This window comes from Pinus tabuliformis, chromosome 4_1 (assembly GCF_031772625.1).
Source record: "Pinus tabuliformis cultivar Carrire ecotype Pingquan chromosome 4_1, CPIR1, whole genome shotgun sequence".
Taxonomy (NCBI): domain Eukaryota; kingdom Viridiplantae; phylum Streptophyta; class Pinopsida; order Pinales; family Pinaceae; genus Pinus; species Pinus tabuliformis.
Genome location: NC_142303.1, coordinates 56,215,371 through 56,240,868, shown reverse-complemented (window position 1 = coordinate 56,240,868; position 25,498 = coordinate 56,215,371). Strand labels below are relative to the sequence as shown.

Here is a 25,498-nt window from a genome sequence, read left to right as displayed (position 1 = left end):
ATACATAAGTGAACCCACCAGCTGCCGATAAACAGTAGCAGCTACTACCTCACCTGAAGTAGCATCCTGCTTCCTCCAGTTCCCAGCTAGAGGAGTCTGCATGGGTTTGCACTTCTCCATGTGAAAGCGCCTGCGTATCTCATTGGCATACTTGCCCTGAGACACAAATACTTCCCCATCTTTCTGCCACACTTCCATGCATAGAATGTAGTGCATGAGGCCCATGTACTTCATCTCAAACTCTCTTGCAAGGTCCTCCTTGCAAGATTTGATCAACTGATCATCACCTGTCAAAATCAGATCATCGACATAAAGTACAATAATCAATGGCTTACCTTCTACCATGATGTGGTAAAGGTTCGCATCTGTTTCACTCTTGGTGAAGCCCAACCTGGTGAAATAGTTGTCGATCCTGGTATACCAAGCATGGGGTGCTTGTTTCAGCCCATACAGTGCTCGCTTGAGCCGGCAAACATGCGACTCACGATCTAAGGTTTGAAATACTTTGGGCTGCTCTATGTATACCTCTTCCTCAATCTTCCCATTGAGGAACGTCATCTTCACATCCATCTAATAGATCTTCCAACCTATCTAAGCTGATAGAGCTAACATCAATCTGATAGATGAGTACCTTGTTATGGGAGCAAAGGTCTCATCGTAGTCGATCCCCTCAACCTGTGAGAAACCTCGGGCAACAAACCTTGCCTTATGTTTCTCAACACTACCATAAGCTGCCTACTTTACCTTGTAAAGCCATCGGCAACTAACCATTGTCTTGTCCCCAGGTCTAGGGACAACATCCCACAAACTGTTCCGTATTATAGAATCGTACTCTTCTACCATTGCATCAACCCAGATTGGTTGCTGCACTGCCTCCTGAAAAGAAGAAGGTTCGGTCACTACACACTCCCCAACCAGGGCCATGTAGCCAGTGTATCTCTTGGGAGATCTCCTCTGTCTGCGCTGAGAGGATGGGCTGCCCCACATTCTCTCTCACATCTAGCATCAATCTATCAGCTTCCTGCGAGCGTTTTCGCCCGTCTATGGAAGACTCTCCAGGAGTGGTGGTCTCCACTACTGGATCCTCTGCATGTGGCTTATCCACATCATCAGGAGGATCCTCCTCCTTTGGAACTAAAAGTTCCTTATCACCATGCAACTTGAGCTCCCTCTCAAGTGACACTTGCATGGCTCTCTGCCCGTCGAACTTCAGATCCCTGCACACTATGGTCCTCTGACTGGTAAGCAGAAACACACGATAGTTGTGTGGTGTAGCTGTGTACCCCACAAGTATCCCCAACTCAGCTATTGGGTCTAGCTTCTTCCGAGCATCGTTGGTCACATGACAGAAAACTGGTGATCCAAAGATGCGGAAGTGACTCACATCTAGTTGCTTCCCCGAAAAAGCCTTCATAGGTGTCTTCATCCCCAAAATATGATGAGGACTTCTGAAGGTACATTGTTGTATTGCATGCCTCAGCCCACAGATGAAGTGGTAGGCCTTGGTCATGTAACATTGCTCGAGTTGCTCCAACAATAGATCTGTTCTTCCTTTCGGCCACCCCATTCTGTTGTGGGTTATGAGGTGTCGTCAGTTCCCGTTTAATTCCTTCTGCTGCACAGAAGTCTTTAAACTACTGGGAAACATACTCTCCACCATTGTCGCTACGCAATGCTTTTACTTTCTTTCCTGATTCTTTGTCTGCCAAGGATTTAAACTCATAAAACCTCAAGAAGGTTTGATCCTTCTTTTGCATAAAGTAGATCCAGCATCTATGAGAAAAATCATCAATAAAAATAACATAGTACCTTTGCTTCGTGGTGGAGGCTGTAGATAATGGTCCACATACATCTGAGTGAACTCACTCCAGGATTGCTCCAGCTCTACTATCCCGATCCTGAAAGGAAGCCTTAGCGTACTTACCCAGGGTGCATACTTTGCATGTATCTGTTTGCTCCAGTTTTCCTTTAGGTAAGCCGGTAGAAATTTGTTGCATGATCTTCAAGACCCTGTGATGCAAGTAGCCTAGTCTTCTATGCCATAGCTCACCAACAACTTGGCTTTGGACCACCTCTACTTTGGAACTCAATGCAGCACAGTCATCTACCTCCAGCTTGTAGAGATTCTTTACTCAAATCCCAATTCGCTTGGTCTGTCCAGTGCCGATATGCCTCAGGAAAATTTTCCCTTTACTAAAGACTACATCATAGACTCTATCTTCTAGCATAGCACCAGACACAAGATTCTTTTTCAAACCCGGTACATACTTAACAACAGATAGGGTGAGAGGAGCACCATGCTCCCTCTGAAATACAATAGTACCTTCACTTGAGACACAGTACTTTCCATCATCACCCATCTTGATCCACATCTAGATATCCTTCTCCTCCAATGTATTGAAAATCTTCTTGTCACCCGACATGTGGAAAGAAGCTCCTCTGTCCAGCTAGCAAACACATCCCACCGTGGATGAAACCATGCATGCGATAAGCGAGAAATCCAGCTCAAACTTTGAAGCTAGTGCATCACCATCAGATCCCTTTGAGGAACCTTTCTTGGATTTCTTCTGTGGACAATTCATAGCATAATGGCCCACTTCATGATAGTGAAAGCATCGCACTTTAGACTTGTCAACCTTCTTCCCACCATGAGAAGATTTGGATTGGGACGCCTTCCCTTTCCCTTTCTTAGCTTTACTTGCTAAAGCTAGAATTTCTTCATCATCTTGTTTTGATGAAGATCCAGCCCGGGTGCTTCGCGTTATCTCCTCTTGCATCAGATCCAACCAAAGCCGTTCCTAATATGGCAGTTTCTCTCTTCCATTAACCGAGTCTTGGTAGCTATGCCAGCTCTTAGGAAGACCGAGGAGTGCAAGACTCACCAAGTCATCATCAGCAGTCACAATCCCTACGCTTCCAAGCTCATCCCTGCAGGTGGTGAACTTGTTCAGGAACGTAGAGATTGTGTCGCCCTTTTCGCACTTGATCTTTCGAAGTTTATCTTTCAGCCCCAACTTCCTCTGATCGTTGCTATTTTGATAAAGATCTTTCAATGTTTTCCACATCGAAAACGGAGTCTGCTTGCCATGGAGGTTTGAGACAATGTGATCTTGAACTCCCTCCAGGATGATTCTCCTAGCTCTAGCCACACACTCTTTCCAATCCGCCAGTTGAGTAGCATCAGTCGGCTTCTAGACTTCTTGATCAATGAAGTCCTTTAGATCGTTATCTTCTAATACTACCTCCATGCGATCCTTCCAGGCTATATAATTCGAACTGCCATCAAGGGCATATTCGAGTCTCAAACCACTGAACGCCATAGGTGAAATAGATGTGATAGGAACTCAATTCAATATTCAGAAACCAAAATACGAACTTCTCCTACTTGTATACTGTTCTTCCTTGATCACCTTTGCTCTGATACCATGTAGATTTTCCCACTCTAGATCACCTGGTAATGTAATGTACTAAAGAAAAACACTTGATCTATTTCTACAAACAATTGAGCGGAAGCTTAATCGAACATGAGCAACATCAAGCATGAACAGATATAACTGAGAATGAGAAGTAATCAAGCATACATAGAAGATATAACACTGGGGAAAGCACCAGCCTAAAACACCAACTCTGTATTATCATACAAGTGGAAATCTTGTTCAAGTTACAAAAAGAATCAACTTTCAAGCTATCCTGCTCTCTCTGTAATCAAACAATACAACTCACAGACTCAATAGAAATAGAATATATCTTCCTCAAGCCCTCCAAGCTTCCTATTTCCTTGCACAGTTTTGATTGGGGTCCAATGATATCACATGTGTGAATTGGCCTCATCACACTTACTATAACCTCAGGTCCAATTGCGCAATCCTCAAGGAATAATATTCCTTCTACATGCAAGGAATATTCACCAAGGAATATCCTAGCAATTGATAGTACATTGTACCTCCATCTGATATCAACTAGGTCTCTGACTGAATTGGCATGCATGAGTTATCCATGAGTGAATCTTTAGTTATCTTAAATACAGTAGTTACATGCATGCAAGCATTAACTAACTGAACTCTCATTAATTTAACAAACTGTTAAATTAATCTAACTGGACTTGACTCAGTTAACTGATCCAACTAATTACAACTCACTCTTATCTCTTTAACTGATGGATAAATCCCTCAATCAAAGGAGAAACTGTTGCATGTCCTCACACAGACTTCAAGTTCATAATTCCTTAACTAATTAACTCAAGATGAATTAATTAATCAATTTACAAACTGCTGTTAATATCAAATTCGAATTTTACTTCCTATGTTTAGTCGAGGGGCTGACTAAAATAAGAAGGGATCCCGAAAGGATTTTTTTATAAAAGATATTTTTAGCACTTTCAATTTTCACCCATTATAGCTAAGATCTCCAATGGTTAAACTGCTATTTATAGCTCAGCTATTTATAGCAGTGTTATTTTTAGCATCTTCTATTTTTAGCATTTCTTGTTGCACATTTCAACACTCTATGGTATGAGGTCCCAACTAGACCTCACAAAATTTGGTATGAGAGGACAATTCAAATTTTGGCTCAGCTCCCATGCTTAGTTGTGTGTAAGTACTATGAGATGTGTGTGATCATTACAATGATGGGTGCACCTATGGGATTAGTAGTTATACTGAATGCAATAATGTAATAATTCTAACCTATTTAAAGGGGGAAATTGATGAGAAAATTTGAGATGGTGAGTAGAAAATTACATATATCCACATTTAAGGATTGTTTATTATAAACCTAGAAGACATTGCACACTTAGCTTATCAAAACAAGACATAGAATAGGTATTGACCAAACCAATAAGTACCCAATGTAGAAGGAAACCAAATCGAAATCAAGTACAAGGGATGATACTTCCGAAGGATCAAAAATGCAATTCTTCTTCTCCAACAAGTCCTTATTAAATACCTTTTGAATTTGAAATCCATTGCAGGCGAGTGTCAGATTCATTATCTAGTAATTGAGGAGAACGTTAAAAGTATCTAGCCTATCCATTGGTTCTCGTAGTTTATTCTTCACCTCTTTAAACGTGACAATTTCCTACTCAAGTATAAAGGATAGCTCATATGTCTTTTGTTTCTTATTATGATGTTATGGCTGCTCTACATATTCTCCCATTTGGACATTTTCGGTAACAAGTTGATGAAATAGTTGTTGCTTTGAGTCCAATCGGTCCCCACTTTTTCTTAGGCAAAATAGTTGTAGTTTATCCATAACTAAACTTATGCAATTAGTCTAGACAACTTCCTTTTCTTTCTTTTTTCATAACATGGTAATCTCCTTCCTCATTCTCTTCCACCTCATAGAAGTTTCTCTAGAGACAACATGAAATAGTTGAAATACCTAAATATCCAATACATATTTTGGATCATATGCTAGTTGAGTCGGTTTAAGTTATTGTGTTAAGGTAAAATGGCCCTTCATTTTCATTGATTTATAATTGTGTATTTTCTTATGTGTTCTTACGTTATCTTTTTAAAATATACATATTTCAATTTTTTTTTTAGTTTATAAGTTTAAAAACATAACACATACATATCATCATACAATATAAAAACATGGGAAGTATACTTTTTACTCATTTTGCATAGGATACAATGTATTGCCTTTGGGTAACAAATATTTTATTGGGAAAAATATCCTTTGGATGTATAAATTTATACGAGGAAGAAACACTCTCCTTTGAATGGTATTGGTCGTTGCATTAATTCAAATACATAATTGTTCAATATACTTAAAACAAAATATGATCTCTCAAAAAAGTTTCTTATACCCATAAAGCATAGGTTAAGTTCAAATAGAAAATGAAGTCATAAATGAAGGAAAATGGGTAGTAATTAGAAATGGAAAGCTATTACTAGGGATAGAGACCATAATGATACTAATGATTTGGAATTAAGGACATTATCAACCCATTTTAAGAACTGGCAAAGATTTACGTGGGATAAAATTTGTTTGCTAAGTTTTCTCTTTATGGAGCAAACATTCTATGTTTTGTGAAAACATGAAGTACATATTATGACCTAGTGATATAGGCTTGTATGTCATTGGGAAAGGTAGATCTAATATGGAATGTCAACCTTTTTAAAAGATAAGAGGACATGTTTCTTCTTGTTGATATAAAAACCAAAACCTAAAAATTGCGCTACGTAGGCCAATGACAGGCTAAGAATTAGAAACAAATATTATGAAAGAATAAGATAAAAAGATATTGGTAAGGGAAAAATTTATTTTTTAGATATAGTTCCAACATTATTATTTGAGGGAACAGTATTTAAAGGGCTTCCATGAGGATAATATTTGCAAATATGATGATACACTTACATGATTATCTAATTTATCTATAATGTTATTTCCAGTTCTTCTGATGTGGGTTGGGATGATCATCAAAATGGAAGGAAGGAGAAATGCTACTCATATGAGTAGGATGTCATGTATCAAAATACAAGACATTCTTCTAGTTTAGGTGCATTCTAAGATTCATTTGATTATGTTTATACCAAGTTGAGAATCTCCCATCCCATAAGTTTGGTCTGGCCTTAAGTCTAGGAAATCAATAGTACATCTTGCAAGGCTTTCAATTTTACTATGTTATTACTATTATATCCCTCAAAACATATATAAATGTAGATATGGGATCCCAAATTATCCATGAAGATGCACCCATATCCCACGTTGCCTGGGTTACCTATCCAAGCGTCGTAAAAAAATGAGCTTTAGAAAATTAAGGGGAGGACGGATCTAAGAGGAGGGAATGTAAATTGTAGCAGAGAAGAGAAGGGGGAAATAATAATTCCTAAAATACATAACTAACTATAAAGTAGCAAGACCTCCTCACATAAGGTGTGCTAGTCTTTGTGTATTGAGTTATGCATGACAATTGATTCCTTTACATTATTTTGAACTATGATCCAATGAAAGTAGTGGACGGAGAGATTCTTGAATATGTGATAATTCCTCTCTTTCCAAATATCCATAAGAGGACACTTAGAAGGGTATTGCAAATGAGGCTCAAGTTAGGATTGTTAAAAGGGTGAGCCCTCCAGTTGTTAACAATGCAAGTGAGACTAGATAGATCACGATTTTATCTCTTCATGCTAGCTTGTAGATTTCTCAATAGATGTCTAGAATAGGGAGAAATCTTGCAGAAGTGCTCCACATTTCAGCTTCATGAAGGCACACATAATAGCAAGAGATGTCCCTATGATTTCATTTTGGAATGTTAGTCCAAGTTAAGGTTTTGCATTTAACTAGGGGCCATAGGAAGGTGGAAATTTTCAGTGATGGATTTCTTTGATAGATGCTACTAAAAAAGGAATATTTTATAAATTCTCTGAATCATAGTTCCAAGTTATAGTCCTCATGAATGGAAGGCAATCCACCTAGTTGGTAACCCCATTCTAGTTATCTACTAAGTTGGATATCAAGATGATTCTTTACTATATCTTCCACCAAAATTTTGGCCACGCCTCTTGAACCATGACTTTGTTCCATCCTCCACAACCATGCATGGAAATGAAACAACTACAGCTCGAACTTCCATCATTAGATGTTAAAGAAAATGTTTTCATTGAATTGTTTTAGCAGTTCTAAGGTCAATGTTCAGAAAATTTATAATTGTAAACACAATTGCACCTTTGTCATCTGTACTTTGTGTAATAAAAAAATAGCTCCCTTCTTGGTCTTGAGATGGAGCACAATAGTAATTGGAAACTAAAATACCAACTAGTAACCATAAGGGAATTAATAAGATTTTATATCGAGAGCTCTATGTGCTCTTTTGCAAGAGCATTTACCAATTGAACTAATCCTTACTGCTACTAGCTCTTAACTAAACCTTTGACACTTTATTATTAAAATCAATGAAATAAAAAACATGTATAATTAGTTGTTGATATAGTCCAATTTATCAAATAACTTAACAATCACAATATCAATTAGTTAACAAGGGAAATTTTTATCAATGGCATGAGGACAAATATTATTGAAGTATCTTATTTATATGGTGTGCATGGGAATTGTTTTATACCTTAATGAATTTTGTTTTTCCATTTAGTCCAATAGGCTCCTTTCTTAGAGAAACATATCAAGCACTAACATTTATTAATGAATTCTAAATATAAAAATCTCCAAAGTGGAATGATATTTGTTTATATTGGAATTGTAGTCCACTAATTTTACCTATTAGGATTAGTAAAGGCACTTCAATAAATTTAATATATCAATTCAAATTACACAAGTGACACAATATAAAGAGAAAAAATTAAATTAAGGTTGGTTATTATCATATTTGCATTGAAATTATGCATTGGTTTTTTGGTTAAGTTGGGAGAAAGAAATTTACTTTCACTATGGAAAAGGGGCAAACAAGAAGTTATTTTTTTTTGCAAAGAAATTCCAAATACATTATCACATTAGTTTAGTGGCTGTCATCTATTAATATAAGTATGCAATTGACAAATGGAAATGGCATCCAAACGAGAGACCATGAAATTAACAAACCTTGGACTTTGTGTGATATCTCTACCTTATACCCTAATTTTCTTAGGAGTTTCTCCTATGATATGGTGAAGCATGTATCCCAACATAGACTAAATTAAATTAACACCCAATTTTGCACTAGTGTAGATATTATATCTTGTACCAAATGGAAGTAGTCCATAGTCATGGCCCTCCATATCAACATTTTCTTCAATAAATATCTTAGGCCTGAAGGTAAATGGGCTCTTCCATATAGTTAAGTATTTAAAATAACTTACATATTTACATGTATATTAGATCCTTTAGATATATTATGACAACCAATCATCAACATTTTATTCTTTTCTATGCAAAATCATTAGAGAAGTGGGTGGACATGCAAAGAGCATTTTTTGTGATATATTAATGAACTATAGATGATGAAAATCAATGCCACTCATCACTTTATCTAATTTGTCTTGTGCTAAAAATATAAACATACCATTCCGTAAATGAAGATATTAATAAAACCCCTAAAAAACTATTAGTGAAAATGATCCCAAATAATAAGCACAACACCTTTTAAATCATACATTTATTAAGTAAATTAATTAATTTTTTATAATTTTAAATGTGAATCATTATTATTTAATTTTTTTTAATATAATATATATTTTAAGATTTAAAAAAAAATTACAATTTATTAATAAAAACAAAACTACAAATAGAATTAATCTATTTATTATTTTATTTTTTTTACTTTGTAGTAATTTGTAACAAACCCTTCAGATTTTTTTTAGTACCTTATGTCATACCCTAGCGTTAAGAAATTATGTTTATTTGTGATCTCAACTAATCATTTAAGTTTCTCCTTTTGTATGGTTTATAGTGCCTCCTTTACTCATATATTGATCTCTCCTAAAATACCATAGTTCACATTTATTTTGGGCGTAAGTTCTATGATCATAGTCAAATTAACAGGGCGTAAGTTCCATGATCATAGTCAGATTAACAGCGAGCGAGTGAAGATATTGTCAGGGTTTTAGAGTCGGGGGGAGGCGTAGCGAAGAGGACAAGAGGTGACGCATTCGAATCTCGGAATTCCATTTGAGAACAGCAGGGCAATGGAGGCAATAGAGTAGCAGCATCCCTATCCCAATCAGCAGGAACACGAGGAGCAGGCCGGCCAAAACAAACCGAAGTCCACGAAATCTGCGGGTGTGAAATGGATTAAAGAATGGGTGCTCAAGAGAATGTTCTCAATAATGGGAAGTGTTATTTTTTGAAATGGGTAACAAAGGATACCTTGAAAACCCTGAAAGAGAAACAACAAGAGAAGGAATCGGAGCCCGAAACACTTCCTCCAAGGGTTTTTCTTTGCAGCTATGAAGGTTGTGGGAAGACTTTTACAGATGCTGGAGCTCTAAGGAAGCATTCACATGTGCACGGGGAGACGCAACATGTTTGTCATTATGAAGGATGTGGCAGGGAATTTTTAGATAGCTCCAAGCTGAAGAGGCATTTTCTCATCCATACAAGAGAAAAGCATTTTAAATGTCCACATGAAGGTTGTGGTAAGGCATTTTCTTTGGATTTTAACTTGCGTACACATATGCGAACACATTCACAAGAGAACTATCATATTTATCTATTCAAAGAATGTGGAAAAAGATATGCACATGAATACAAGTTAAAAGCTCACATAAAGTCTACACACGAGAAGAATTTGACAAATGCAGTGAAGTTGCCCCCTCAGACTGAAAGGGAGTTTCCTCATCCAAAAGCTCCAACTTCACTGTATGGCTCTGTCCCTTTGGATCGTCCATTTCCCTGTCCTTACGAGGGTTGTGACAAGTGCTACATACATGAGTATAAGTTAAATCTTCATCTCAGAAGAGAACACGTAGGTTATGCTATCGAAAAAAATGGAAGACATGGAAATGATAGCGAAGATGAAATGGATCAGGGAAGCGACCAATATGGAAATGGTAGGAATACTGGCATGATGACAGGTTCCGGGCGAGGGAGACTTCGGGTTAATTCAAAGACATCTTCTGCAACAAATCTTCATAGAAAGTTTTTGAATGCAGCAGTTGTTGATTTAAATACGAAAACCAGTTCCAGAGCAATTGTGGAATCAAAAGATCCTCGGAAGGGACATCCTCGAGAAGATAGTGAAGAGACAAAAGAAGAAGACCAGGAAGATACAGATAATGAAGGTTGGGGCCATGAGACAGAAACAGATGATGATGATGAAGATGACAATGACAACGATGCTAATGCTGATGAAGAAGAAACAGAGGATGACATTGACTAGGTAATTAATGTAGGTGTAAATAATTGTTACAGGCAAGAATCAAGTCGTGTAAAACAAATTTTCTTTTGCAAGTGAATACACATTTTGAAATGTCATACAAGAAAGATGTGAGAAATAAGTATCTTAGAGGAATAGGTCATAATTAATGTGTCGACTTTTGTTGATGAGGGAGATCATCAAATAGGACAGCTATGAAGAGAAGATCATTTATGCATTTTATCAAGTGTGCATGGATTTGACTGTTAAAAGTCGATTGGATTTTCTTATCTGGCATACTTAATAACATTAAAATTTGTACACAAGTTTCCCTCCACATAACAAATACTCTCGAATCCCTTGTGTATACAGCTGTCAGGGTTCCTCGAGACCAGTGTGATGCTCGATCAAGGGCTTCCATGAGTTTCTCTGGAACCAACGGCTCACAAAAGATGTAGTAGTTAGATGAACTACCCTCCTCCTCTACCGACACTACTCCCGAGCCAGTCTGCATTTTCCAATATGGAGGTTTAGCTCTACAAATCAAGTTAGGGTTTCGGTGCTCAAGGGCTTTCCCTACTGTGCAGATAACCATGTAGGCTATAATTTCAGCAAAATACTCCACTGTAAGTTTCCCTATTCTCAGATATTGTTCAACCCTCCAAATTTTCCTTTCATGCTATTGTTCATTGTTAATGTATTTACAAGTAGGTTGTAGGTATTTCCGTCGCTCAGACTTATTGGGAAATTTTCTTTTGAGATTCTTCTAATTTTCTTGCTAAAACCCCAGGTGATTTCCTTCCACTCAGGACAAACATTTCTATGTTTTCTTTTGTTAAAGTCTGTGGTTGGGTTGAGGGTGCTCGCTCCTTGTCCATGCTGCAGATGTTGATGCAATCTCCACACAGGTAACCCTTCATCCTTACTCAGGTTTGACAGCATATTTGTTTTTCTCATTTCCTATATATTTTCTGGAAAGACTTCTAAGCAGAAGGTTGTGCAGGTGTGCAACCTTGTTAAGACAACAATGGGTTCCTTACAAGTGATTTGTATGTCACTATTTGTTTGTTTGTTTTTTTTTGTTTTTATTATTTATTTCGAAAATTAGAACCTTACTTGGGCAACGAATCTAAATATTCTCCTTTGATTTCGAAGACACCTCCTGAGGGCAAGTTGGGGTTTATTTTCCTCTTGGCACCACGAGACAATGTCTATTCAGCTTATGGTTCGACTCCCAAGATTTGCAGGTGCAATCATCTTGCCCTGACTGGGGTTTCTCTTATTGGAAACTCACAACATCCAGCTAGCTTGAGCTTAGCTTTATCACTTCCGTCAGCTACATTTACCCATTTGTTGCATGGGAAAATACATTTTGAGGAACCTGGAACTCCAGGTGTCCTCTGTTGTAGTAGAACAGAAAATAAAATTGTAACCCATAACCACATTTTGATTTAATGTATGGAATGAAATTTTGGTTCTGTTTCTTGCAATACTTGTCCTTTAATAACAATGAAATTATGGTTTGGAGGTCTTATACATGTTTCTTACTACCTACTGATATCTGAAAGAAGGCGACATTCTATTTTAAAGTTAGCATTAGTCAAATTTTTCAGATTTTGTGATCTTTGGGTTTCATATCTAATTTTATAGATAGTTCTCTGTTTGACCTTGCAGAATAGGCTTATATTTTACCGGAGATCCTTGACATGTCCCTTGAAATTTTGATTCGGCCCCATGATCTATTTTATGCCAGTGAGTCGAAAGATTTAGATTGCTTTGCCACATATTCATTCATGACCAAACACTATACCACTAGTTCTAAGAATCTTGTGGTTACTATCACCACAATAAATGTATATTGTATTTTAGAGGAGACAAGAATTGTATATGTCCCTTGAAATTTTGATTCGGCCCCATGATCTATTTTATGCCAGTGAGTCGAAAGATTTAGATTGCTTTGCCACATATTCATTCATGACCAAACACTATACCACTAGTTCTAAGAATCTTGTGGTTACTATCACCACAATAAATGTATATTGTATTTTAGAGGAGACAAGAATTGTATATTGCCCTTTGGGACACTCCAAAAATATTTTCATGCACCCTATTTCTCTAACACTCTAGTATGCTTTATGACCTTAATTCCCATTCCATGTTCATCCATGTGGATGCACTTTATGATGTTCTAGGACAACCTAATGTCCTTGTCAACTCCCTCTCATCTTCATTGTCATGTTTTCTAGGACTTGTGTATCCAACAAGAAATTTGGGAGATGAATGCCATCAAGGTAGAAAATCAAGGGGTTTTCAAGTCATTTATTTAGGGTTCCCACTAGCATAGTCCCACCATATGATCCACCCAATCCCTAAATTGGGGTCTAGTGCTATTTCAATTAATTATTAGATGGTCATGGTGGGCCATAATTCCAAGTTAAATGTTATGACTCTTCATAGGATATTATTGGAGATACATGATGAGACACCTCTTTGGCTTAAGGAAGGATTTTGACTTCAATATTGAACCATCAACCATATCCTCAACATTTGTCCCATCAACCATATCCTCAACATATCGAACCAACAATCAAGAAGACAACTGAGGTGAAGCATGGGCATCCTCTCTTGCCCACGTTATTCAGGATATATATCAATCTATGAATGCCTCTACACTCCACCAACTGTTCATCAATAAAATTTTGGGTTTTCCCACTGTCCACGAAGATGGATACACGTTGTCCCTACATTGTGCCTTTGATTGCCAAAATTGCAAAATTGGGATTTTCGATGTCTGAAAATGCAAAATTGGGAATTAGAGCACTCAAGGGTAGCATTCTCTGTTGGATTATTTTAGACTTACACCCAAATTATGCACAAACATCTTAAGGTAATCCCCATGAATAGAAAAATTTAATAGTAATCCTCATTAATTAATAAGGTTACCTTAACTATTGATGAAGACACTAAATGATTAAACAACCACACACATTATATCACTATAGATAAGGGTATTTTCAAACATTTTTTAAGGCCAAATTGATATTTTGTCTTAAAATCCTAAATTATTATTTTAATTATTTTAATTTAAAAATTAAAACCATTTTAATTGTCGTAAGTTAGAAATTAAGACAATTCGTTCGATTAACTTATAAATTAAGACAATTCGTTCAAAGAGTAGTGGAAAAATTATGAAAAAGAAGAGGGAAGTAAACACAATGAGGGTTGGAGATAGGTAATTGTTACAAATAGGTCAAATGAGGAGCAGGAGGTTGACTGGTCGACTCTTCCGACAAAAGCATTTTTGCATTGTTTCCCCTCTTGAATTACAGGGACAGGTCCAACCTCACCTCCTATAGCAGGGGTTTTTATAGGGCTAGCCTCGCCACCGTTTGCAAGGGTTTTGATAGGGCTAGCCTCGCCTCCATTTGTAGGGGTTTTTAGGTTCTTCGTCATGCATATGGACTCTATGATTGCATCTAACAAATTGAGTTGCGTAAGCTTCTAGGGAGATAGTGCCAGGAACATGTTCATAAACCTGGAGGCATAGGAACTCCAGGAGATGAATGTGATGAATGCGAAGATGTGTTGTGACCCCATGTATGCATCGCTTTCCATGCTAGAAACCCTCCTCTAGGGGTTCAAGAGCTTGCAGCTAGGGCTAGATTTATGCGAGAAAATTTTGAGTGATGTCATAAGATGTTGTGGCCCTCTATTGCCTGAGCTTAAGCAACTCTGGATGTTAGGGCTAGGGGACGTGGATAGGGTTGTTGTCGGGGCACTTATCAAGCATTGTCACAATATTTCAGAGCTTAGATCCTTCAATTGGATGAACGCTGATGAGACGACGCTATAAAATGTGACGTCTCTTCGGTTTTTGTCTATGGCAGGTTCTCGGAACATCAAGTGGACAGTGGATTCACAACTGTGGGTTAGTCTTCCGAAATTGGTAGCGGTGGATGTATCACGCAGGGATATAACCCTAGATGTGACTTTCAGGTTGTTTCTTTTTGAGAGCTTAAAGGTTCTGTGCGCATTGAATTATGGAGAGCAGTCACTGCGCTTGTGATGTTTGTGGTGATTGATGATGAGACTGTAATTGTTGATCCTGCGAGGGTAGAAGTTGCAATGCATGAAGGCAGTATCGGGTTCCATTGGATCTTGTAGGGTCGTGTCGAGAGGGGTACAACCAGAAGCAACAAAGGTACATTGCCCTTTGCATGAATTTCTTAATATTACTTGTTCATAAGTGATCCTATTAAACAAAAATTCCCAATTTATAGGTCAGTAGGTCTCTTTTTGCCTTGCAGTACATTGCCCTTTGCATAAATTTTTCAATCTTACTTGTTCATAAGTGATCCCGTGAAACCAACATTCCCAATATATAGGTCAGTCGGTCTCGTTTTGCCTTGCATTCTGCACAACTTTCTCAATTTACTTTTCCATGGATGATTCTATGAAATCAATCATTGCTATTAGCTGCACTTGTTAGTTGTGTGCAGTTGGAGAGTCAGTTTGCTTCAACACTTGTCCAATTACATGTTGAAAGGCTCAATCAGGCTGTCCACAAGTGAATTTTATGTGTTCTTCTATGGGCCATAGAAAATTTATTAGTCAATGTAGATGTTGCTAAAGTGTCCAATGCATATGTTGCCAAAGCGGTTGCTATGGAAGGGGGCATTAGCATTTTCATAGTCTTTTGTTAGGTCCCCTAATAGATGGGTTGTTGAGGAGGCTGTGGGGGACTGTCGAACCTGTCTGTAGGAGAAGAGCACAAGGTGTTGACTATATTCTCTTTGTTTATTTTTTAATCTAAAAACTAAAAATTAAAAAGTGAATCTTTATTTTCCCCTTTATCAATCACCATGCCTTCATTGTGCATGTTGGTGGTGCTGCCTACTGATTGTATGCATTGGAAGTGCAATGTAAATTATAGTTGTCATTATTGATGGGCAAAACTAGGATGTTTGACTAAATACTAAATTTTGGTATCATCCAAATAATAACAAGTTTTCTTCCTCCTCTCCAAATAACCCATGAAGCTCATGTTTTTTTTTCTTTCGCTCAGGGTGCTATTGCAAAGGTAGGTGGCATAAGGAAATTGGTGGATCTTGTATTCAAATGGCCTTCTGGCAGGAAAAGGGTTATGGTGAGCTACAAACTTTGATTTCCAGAACTTGACACATAAAACTCTGAAACTAACAATGATTTGTATCTTTAAGAGTTCTCTTTTATGATAATAGAGTTGTGGTAAATCATTCTAGCACATAGATAGGTCTTTTTTTTGTCTCTACTTCGCACAAAAAGTGTGCAAATAAACCTCATAGTCTCGAATGATGTCTTGATGGAAGATGTATTTTCTCTACTTTTGTTTGAGAAACAAATATTACTTACTTTGTATAAGATTCAATCTCTAAATAGATTTTGAAGAGAAATGAAAAGTAAGCCAGACTATTTGAATTCATTTTAGGGACACTCTTTGCAGAATGTGCCTATCATTACTCCTTTCAGGTTTTGAATCATTAAGGATTGGAGCAGGAAAAAACAGGAGCATGGAAAAAAAGGGAAGAAAAACCTAGGTAATGCAAGGAGAGAGTTAGCAGCTGGGGAATCGGTTGTACAAGGGTGGGAGCCTGGCCTTGCCGAGACAACATAAGGAGGGATACAACAAAGCAGGTATATATATATATATAGCCACAGGTTAGTGTCGAAAACCTATAGAAAATTTAGGGCAATAAACTCTCTCTGTTATTGTTGTCTTTGCGTGTTGCTGTAGGCAAGGATTTTAGCAAAAAGTTTGTAACTAGTTCCCCTGTTGTTGCATATCTTATGCCATTTGCACATCAAATTTCCTTTCCGTGGTACTGGATCCCCTGCGGTCGTGCTGTTTTCATAACGAATTTCCTTACTGTTGTATCAAACCCCTTGCTATTGCATATCTGTTACTATTTTCATAACCGATTCTGTGGGGTTAATTAACCTTATGCTACAATCTTTTACTGTTTTCATATCGGATTGTGTGGGGGTAGATAACTCTTGGCCTCAACAAATAGGATGCACCAAGAAAATTTCCATGCACAGGTATGTGCAAGGCTTCACAACATAGAAAGAATCATTCCAAACCATCCATGTCAAAACAGAAAGAGCTATGCCCACAAAAGCATAGCCCCCATTGGTAACGAGCTCTAAAATTTGAAGTGCATATAATGACAAATTTAATAGCCAACCGAGGACTGAATACTCAATGCTTCGGGACTGAACTTCCCAACTGGACCTGTCGTGAGATCACAGAGGACTACATAAGTTCCAAAAATTCCAGAAAGGGAATATATAAGTTCAGAGAATTTATATTGTAGATATCATAGATAGGTGTCTAGTGTGTGAGGACACCTGGGATATACTCAGCTAACTTGTCCAGTGCTTCTATCCCTTGCTCATATTATGTGCCACTTACCCCAATTGTTTTCCCCATATGCACTTAATTTATCATTAACAAACCTCATAAAGTGCATGGTTCAATGGATTGGTGTTGTGTTCTATGGTGGTCTTTGTATGTCAGGCTGTGTACTGAGGTATTTTTGTAGCATAGATTGTAAAGAAACATGGAATTCTTAAACGGGTTGTTGTAAAGGAACATGGAATTCTTAAATGGGCTGAATTAAAGGGATAGACTGAACTGTAAACTAGTACTGGTCTCATGGTGGGGATAGAAAACCTGAGTAAACTTAGGGTGCAGAAAACATATTTGGAATCCCTGTTGCCTAGAGGGTGGAGACATTGATCTTTGGAATCCTTGTTGCCTAAAGGGTGGAGACATTGATCTCTGGAGCCCCTTTCTGATTAAAGGGTGGAGACATTTATCTCTGGAGTCCCCTACTGATTAATTGGTGGGGGCCATACATCCTTGGAGTCCCTCAACAACAATTGGGGGAGGAGATTGCCTCTAGAATCCCAGTAAAGGTCTAAAAAGCTGTATAGGGTGGAGGCAGTATAAACCTCTGGAATGCCTGGTTTGGTCCCAAGCTTGAGGGTGGTAGCTACATTATCTGCAGACTGTCAAAGGATGGGAGGAGAACTAGGGACATTATGCTCATGGAATCAAACAACTTAAGATCAAGGTCATGTTAAGACAAGTACTCTGCTATTGGGGGGTGGTTAAATTTGTATACTGGTAACTTGACAGAATTTAACTTCTGTTTTGGGTGATCTAGTAATGCTTATATTATGTGTTTACTGTGGGCTCTTGATAAATGGCCTTCTATACTTACAATTTGAAATTCTTTGCATATAGACAAGTAAGATAGCAAGTGAATCTTGCAACCTTAAAATTCTGAAGCCATCCACTTGTGTCACACGGTCTCTATATATAATCTGTGGATGAATTCCTATTGTAATAAGAATTTCACATGGGATGCTACTACCTCCCCTGTACCCATAGTCTCAACGTATGCTGGTCACTTACTGCTATGAAAGTGGCTAATGAAAAAATGTTGCTCTTCCCTTATACTATATCTAGAACTACCAATTTGGGCTGCGCTCAATTCCTGTAGAAGTTGCAAAACAGTTCACCATGGTTGACTGCATTTTGCTTGAGTTTCTCCTTGTATAGTGACAGAGCTTAAGAAAATTCCTTTGTACTGGTTAACGATCTCTAGAGTCACTTTGGGGATGAAATTTGGAGTGTATAGTATGCGGTGTAAACATGCTATAGCTGTATGGGTGGACCATATTGTCCTCACTGTCATAGGAATTCCAGCATGGGTAAAGTTGCTCGATAAGCCTATATATGGTGGAGGCCATTACCTTCATTACTTTAGCGTCCTTGGACATAAGTTATACATTATTTGTAGATGATGAAAATTTGTTGACATGGAGTGTGACCCCCTCTTGTTGAGTTAGTGCAGCAAGTAATGTAAACGATGAGGAATTGAGTCCAAGAAAGACCTATCGGGTTTCTCCACTGCATGATTTTGAAATCTATTAACCATTGCACTCACCACAAAATTGCTTATGAAGACCTTATACTCTCGTGAAGACCAAATCTGGTCACATTGTTATAGAAGACACTAATCAAATCACAAGCTGACTCATCCCCCTTACAGATATCTATATATGGATCCCTCATCCCAGAGATCCAGAGGCTAGAATTTTTCATATTGAAGGAATTGTTGTTGGTTTCTTGAGACAAACATCAGATTGTTGGGTGATCTAAGCTTTGTTTGAGGTGAAGAGGGGCTTCTTTGCTGGGAGGTTGATGCTGGGTCAGAACAACTAGTTGTAACTCCTCTTGGCTCTTTTCTTGTTTATCAATAAAAGCTATTTGAGTTTTCCTCCATGCTTTTGTATCATTGATGCTTTTTACATTTGTATGGTCATTTTAAATCTGATCCTAGATTGTTTATGATTATAGATCCATGTCTTTGTATAGTGCTATGCTTCTATGATCTTACAGGTACTTTATGAAGCTGGGCGTGCAAGGGAGCAGGTAGCTGAAGGACTATCAAAGAATAGAGGGATCAAATCAGGAGATTAGCGCAAGACAAAGGTTGGTCTTTCTGTTCCTCTCTATCTATAATTCATAAAGGAAAAACTAAATTAGCTTTTCTCTGTTTGTTTCTAAGGCAACTATCACACCTTAGTGGGATAGAGCAGTTCTATATAGACACTTTTCCCTGTTACACACACTGATAATGGTTCCTAAGAATGAGACCATATGAATAAGATAGATAATACTTAATAATGCTTACATCTTAAGGGGGTCTATATTTGTAATGATTTAGGTGATGTATTTCTTCATTGATTAAAATGCTAGTGTTGTTAAACTCAGCTGAATACTAAACTCTAGGATCCTGTTGGTCTGAAAATGGATGGTGAGGGTCTGAACAATTTCTTGGCGGATTCCCACGGTGACATGAAGACAATCTGTAACAAAGTCCTTGCGGCGCTGAGATATGCGGTGAACCCGGCCAAGATGATTCTACAACCCTCAGGTTGTGTTTATGTGGACGATACTACCGATAAATGGTATACATACATTCGGGAGCTGAGACATGCTTGCCATTTTCTCTTGAATGTCGTTCGTTTTGTTTTATCACTGTATAAGGTGTTGTCAGAGATGGAAAAAGACTCAGAATATTGCTCTACTGCATGGAAATCTAAACTCAAACTTGAGGTTGAATCCTGGATAAGTATTGTTGAGGCATGTGCATTCCTGCAGCTCTTGGTTTCTTACAGAATTTTGAAGGAATTTAAGGATGATGACCTTTGTGAGATAGTCTTTCACATTTTCTGTCATCCGGAGTTTTTCGAGCTCTGCCATGCACTTCAAATCAGTCACAAAATACATTTTCTATGACCCGAAGTTTTTTGAGCTCTGCCATGCACTTTAAATCAGTCATAAGATACTAGGTTGGTGGACATTTCTTTTTTTTTTTTGGTTTCAGTCGACCTTTAGGTTCAGTTTAGTTTTTGTATTTAGGAAAGGTTTTCTTAAGATTCCATTGTCAGTTCTTGCTGTATAAAATTATGAAATTCACTATTTTGTGGGATTTCATGTGTTTTTCCCATTTTTCTTTATGTACTGGTTTGTTTGAGTCATTATTTGTTCTGAAAGCAATATTTGTTTTGTTTGCATTGAGGCTTATCAGTTTATAGCATATTTTTAGATCTTGCACCTTCTCAGATGTGGTAATTTTGTCTGCTGGTCAAATTGACACAACTATGTCTTTAGGGTGTTGAGTCAACTTGAGACCTCGGTGACATGTTAAAGTTCATTGGTTTGACCAAATGACTAAAACCCACTCGAGACCTTGTAACCTGGTATAGCTCACTACTACACATGACCTGCAAAATAACCTGGGATTTTGACAAATCCCCGTGGATCTTTCCATTTGATGTTTTCAACTAGGAAGATATGGTAATTCTCTGGTTCGGGGTGGAACAGTGTGCTCGAAGAAATGAAAATGATGGCTACCAGTGAGACAGACAATTGCTTCCCATAATAGGCATAACATATTAGCATGTTGCAGCGTTGTGTGTCATGGCACAGTGCTTGCATGATATGTTATGGAGATGGAGTGGTGAGGCACATGGCTCTCATGTGAGGGCCCACATGGTCCATTGAGGTCATCTACTTTAAAAATTTTGATTTGATATCTGATTTTTACTTTCATGAATAGATACAAGCTTTGGTTTCTTTAAAAACTTAGTTTCGAGCTGGTGGTTGTTCGCCCTTGACTAGGCTTTGATATGCATGCCCCACAATAATTGTACAGAACTAGTAGCCATCTAGTGCCTTATAAGTAATGGAAGATCTACTTCAAATGTTGCCTAGTTGCTGCAACTATCTAATATCTCCATCATCCCTGTGGACAACACTGTTGTAGGGTGACATCTTGGTTATACATTTCAGACAACACCCGATCGCTTCTCAATACAATACTGTGTCTACTCATCACACTAGGTTACACTTCATTTTAGGATCATCACTTATACCAAGTGATGTTCCAGCCATGGGATTAATTATCTTAGTTATCTTCTTCGATATGAAATCTAACTTCCCATAAGTGTCTGTCAAACCATAGCCTTGTCTCTAATTTAGGATAAAGCCCACAGACTTTCATATCTATCATTAGAGTTGGTAGAGGTTGATCATAGTAATAGAAATCAAAACATTTCATCGATATCCTCTGTCCACAAATTGTGGGATAATTTTGAGGAACATATTTCTTATGGTACCCTTGTGCAAACCAGGGGGTAACATCTTGCTCCTATTGGGCACACACGTCCTTCTTGGGATCACTTGAGAATCCCAAACTCTCAAGATAAAGCTGCCAAAGTGAAGTCCATAATCCAAAGTAACCAATTCATCATCTCCAGACTGCAATATCCATTTCTGGTGTGTTTGATGATTGTTGAAAGTAGAGACACATTAAAATCCAAATAAAAATATTTTGGGATCCCCATCACCTCTGGACTGAATGGTCCATTTTCAACAACTCTCGTATTCCCAACAATTTCATCGTAAGTAACAACATCTTGAGAATGTCCATTTCTTCCATAGAGAAGAGAGATGGCAACCAAGATTTCAGGGTCTCTTTGAGCAACTTCAGTGGACTATTTGATTAAACAGTCTGCTCCTCACTAAAATTTCCAGTAATCTTTATTGCCAAGCCATCTATGATATATGATAACTAAACATAAACAAATTCATCCCATTCACCCTCTCCTTTTACCTTACAATTTGTTTTGAGAAAACCTTTCTCACACTTTTTAGAACAAGAAAAATCCTATCATTACATGTTGTACAGTGCTTTGAACTTCTACAATTTCCCTGATTGAAGAAATTACATGTTTGTTGAAGAAATTGTCAAAGAAAAATGCTATTATTCTACAACATGAATAGCATGAACATGGTGAAGAATGTGAAGTCCATTGTCCACTTCTTCCCTCTCTACTGCTCCAAAGATGACCAGACGTTGCGAAATGCACCATTCCATTCCTAATATGATCAATGTAACCTTGTGAAATCCTTCTGCAATTATGGCAATACCATGACATCACAGAGATTCAGAGAGGTTGATTTCATGTGGGGAAGAGAGTTTACCTAGGCATCCTCTGGATAAGGCCTTCACGAAAGTAATTAAAGGCGATCGTTACTTGCATTATTACATCTTGAACATAGCTGTCGCTGTGACCCAGAAGCATGACCTGCATAGAAATTACCATTTCAGCTTTTTGTCTATGACAAAGATTAATAGACAGAACTGTAAATTAGTTGAAAGGAATCCAATGGCAGTATGAGACCTCGTTATGGTGAGTGAAGTAATTATTTGATATGGTGATGGCAGTGGATCCCATAATTGCATCAATTAGGCCGTCGTTACAGTTGGAAAGAGAACAATGGTCTATCCAGATATAGCGTCCTCCAAAAATTGAAATGCCATCGCCATCTGTCAGCGTTCTCCAACCATAATGCTCAGGGGAATCCCTCACCAAGGCATTTCCTGTTTGAATGTGGTCGTGGATGCTGATACCATGAATGATGATGTTGGTCACATACTGTATCGTTATGCAGGCACCGTGGGCATGGACATCGGCACGTCTGCCATCAATGGTCTTGAAACTATTCATGATGAGCTCTTCTTTGTGCTGAATGACCATGTCACTCTCAAATATGATCCAGAGCGGCTCGTCTTGAATAACAGTGTAGCGGAGAGTACCAGGTCTGGGATTCACAACATCATTGTCACTGGAATAGGTTACTACATAGTATTGACCGCCCTTTCCTCCCATGGCATTCCGGCCAAAGCCAATAGCACAATCTGCAAGCTTTTGCCTGTTCATTTGCCAATTTGGTTCACAGCGCCAGCAATCATCTTTTGGATTACTGGTTCCACAGGACAAATAGCTCAGCTCTCTTCGAGAATCATTGATACTTCTGCATCACACTCCACTCCCATGCATAAAATCAGTAAAATCTTATAAGCAATACTCTGCATTTTAGATACTCAATTGAAATCAATTAGTATAGATGTCATTCTCATCGTTTTCAAATATATAGCTGGAGATGGAATAAATTTAAATGGGGCATGCACTTATGGACCAATTCAACTACTTGTTCAGGACCTATGTTACCAGAAACGAGAAAAGGGAAACGAAATGAGAAACGACAACGAGACGAGAAACAAAGTTTGGAGGTTTCGCATTCAAGAAACGAGGAGAGAGAAAAAAACAAGAAAAATGTGAAAAACATAAAACAAAGCATACATCATCTGCATTCTCCAATAATGTGCTCACATAGACCATTCTCGAATATTCATAGTGAGAAACAAGGCTTGTGTTGCTTACATAGGTCATTCGCAAATACCCATGTTTGATCCTTTAATAGTGAAGAAACCTTTGGCATTGAATTCAAGCTTGATTTGACCTTTCCATTTCCACTTGATTTGGACCTAGTGAGAGTGGGATTTTTTTGAAGGCCATATCCCTAGAAATTTCCTGATGAGTACATGATTTGGCATATCATGTGTATATTCTCCTATATTATTTGAGCGGACCTCAAATTTGGGCTATATTGTAGTATTTGGTAAGCAACTACTAGGATGTAGTTTCCCTAGTTGGGTAATAGGATGGTGAAGATTGAATTGAGCTCCATTGGGATTAGGGAATTGAGCCAAAAGTAGAGGGTTGTTTAGAACTACTACTACCTTCAACTATCTTGCTATAGGAAGAAGTGTTGCTCCCTCCACTGACATTTTGCATAGAAAAAGCGGAAGGGTTGAAAACCAGAAATGCTACAACTAGACAAAACCTAAAAAAAAATACCATCAAACTTTCAAAACTTTATCGTTAATCCATTATAATAGTAATTAATCTTTATAATTATAATAGTAATTAATCTTTATAATAATAAAAATAATATATTTTGTAACAGTGTGCATTTAAATTGATAGTTTTGTATAAAGAGACAATTTTTAAATATTAAATACAATAAAATTATATAAGAAATTCTACACTAAATACACTTTTAAATAAAACCAACACAAAAATTAAGAAAAAATAATTAAAACATTAAAGCAACACATCCCAATGATATAATTTTAACAAACAAAATCCCTAAATAAACAATGTTGTTAAAGAAATTTTACACTAAATACAGCAGACCATGAAACCACCTCTAAAAACTATCCACAAAACCAACCTTCATTTTTTTAAATTAGACTCAACGTTACAATGAAACCAACCTTACAAACAAACCAGAGCAACGTAAACCAACCTTTGCCTTTTCTTTTTTTATTCTGCTCAACGTCCAATTGGAACGAACCAGAACAAACGTTTTTCTAAAAACTGTGTCAAAAAACCATTCGTTTCCGGAGAAACCTGTTTCATTATTGAAAAACGAAAACGACCGTACAAAATGGCGTTTTCTGTACTGTTCCGTTTTCTTTGCATTTTTCTTCGGAAACGAATGCTCCCGTACCATTTCTGGTAACATAGTTCAGGACTCTACTGAAAAAAAAAAAAAAAAAAAAAAAAAAAAAAAAAAAAAAAATCTGTTTCTGTTGTCATGTCTGCCCTGTTGCTTGTATAGTGGGGTGCCCTCTAGGGAAACCCATGATGTTGTCCACAATCAGTGAGTTTTTGCTGCGAAACAATTTGGAGCCAAGATTTGAAGGCAGACTATTACCGCAAGTAGAAATAAAGAATATAACTGACTCTGGATAGTCATTTTCATCCTAGAAACTCAAGAAATCGTAGCTCTCAATGTAGAAAAATTTTGCACCGTGTTTATCTCCGAGAAATAGTCCCACAAAGAAGTATCTTTCTTCTAAAGATTCTGCACCCTGTTTATCTCTGAGAAATAATGCCACAAGGAAGTATCTTTCGTCTATACTCACAGCAGTGCTCTAGGGCTACAACAACTGTGGATTCTGAAAACATGAAAATGGCTAGAGATTATAAAATACTAGTGTTCTCCCAACGGGGGAGAATCTGAAATTCAAGGATGTGTGCTGCTGTAAGCGTGGAACAGTGTCCTTATCTACAATGCTGGTATACCAGTCTTGAATTGAGATTGGGATTTGGGATTTATGTTTCCTTTTATAATTTTCACAGAGCTCTACAGATTAATTGTATTAAATGATGTTGATGTCTGGTCGGTCTGTAAGCCCATTAAATTAAAATGAAAAAAATTGATGCTAACAGAAAAAG

At 37.5% G+C, this 25,498-nt stretch overlaps 2 protein-coding genes across 2 annotated transcripts; one reads left to right on the top strand and one right to left on the bottom strand.

Moving 5' to 3' along the window:
- The first annotated feature begins 9,744 nt into the window (after window positions 1–9,744).
- LOC149174132 (uncharacterized) lies at window positions 9,745–11,756 on the top strand. The gene is made up of 3 exons (XM_089422540.1): window positions 9,745–10,813; window positions 11,162–11,415; window positions 11,580–11,756. The coding sequence occupies exon 1, from the start codon at window positions 10,109–10,111 to the stop codon at window positions 10,811–10,813; it is 705 nt and encodes a 234-aa protein (XP_089278666.1). The 5' UTR covers window positions 9,745–10,108; the 3' UTR covers window positions 11,162–11,415; window positions 11,580–11,756.
- Window positions 11,757–22,387: 10,631 nt separating this feature from the next.
- LOC149174131 (putative pectate lyase 5) lies at window positions 22,388–24,770 on the bottom strand. The gene is made up of 4 exons (XM_089420750.1): window positions 24,545–24,770; window positions 23,383–23,413; window positions 22,592–23,225; window positions 22,388–22,495 (listed from the first exon to the last, which is right to left on the bottom strand). Exons 1-4 carry the CDS (start codon window positions 24,768–24,770, stop codon window positions 22,388–22,390), a joined length of 999 nt encoding a protein of 332 aa, XP_089276876.1.
- Between the last annotated feature and the right edge of the window lie 728 nt (window positions 24,771–25,498).

Bases quoted from the DNA above. Each gene is read 5' to 3' on its own strand.
- LOC149174131 (XM_089420750.1), bottom strand. From the start codon at position 24,770: ATGGTACGGGAGCATTCGTTTCCGAAGAAAAATGCAAAGAAAACGGAA. The intron at 23,414-24,544 runs GTTTGTTTGTAA...CTGGTAACATAG, and splicing joins GGTTGGTTTACGTTGCTCTG to GTCCTGAACAAGTAGTTGAA. The intron at 22,496-22,591 runs GTCTCATACTGC...ATTTCTATGCAG, and splicing joins ACTTCACTCACCATAACGAG to GTCATGCTTCTGGGTCACAG.
- LOC149174132 (XM_089422540.1), top strand. From the start codon at position 10,109: ATGCGAACACATTCACAAGAGAACTATCATATTTATCTATTCAAAGAA.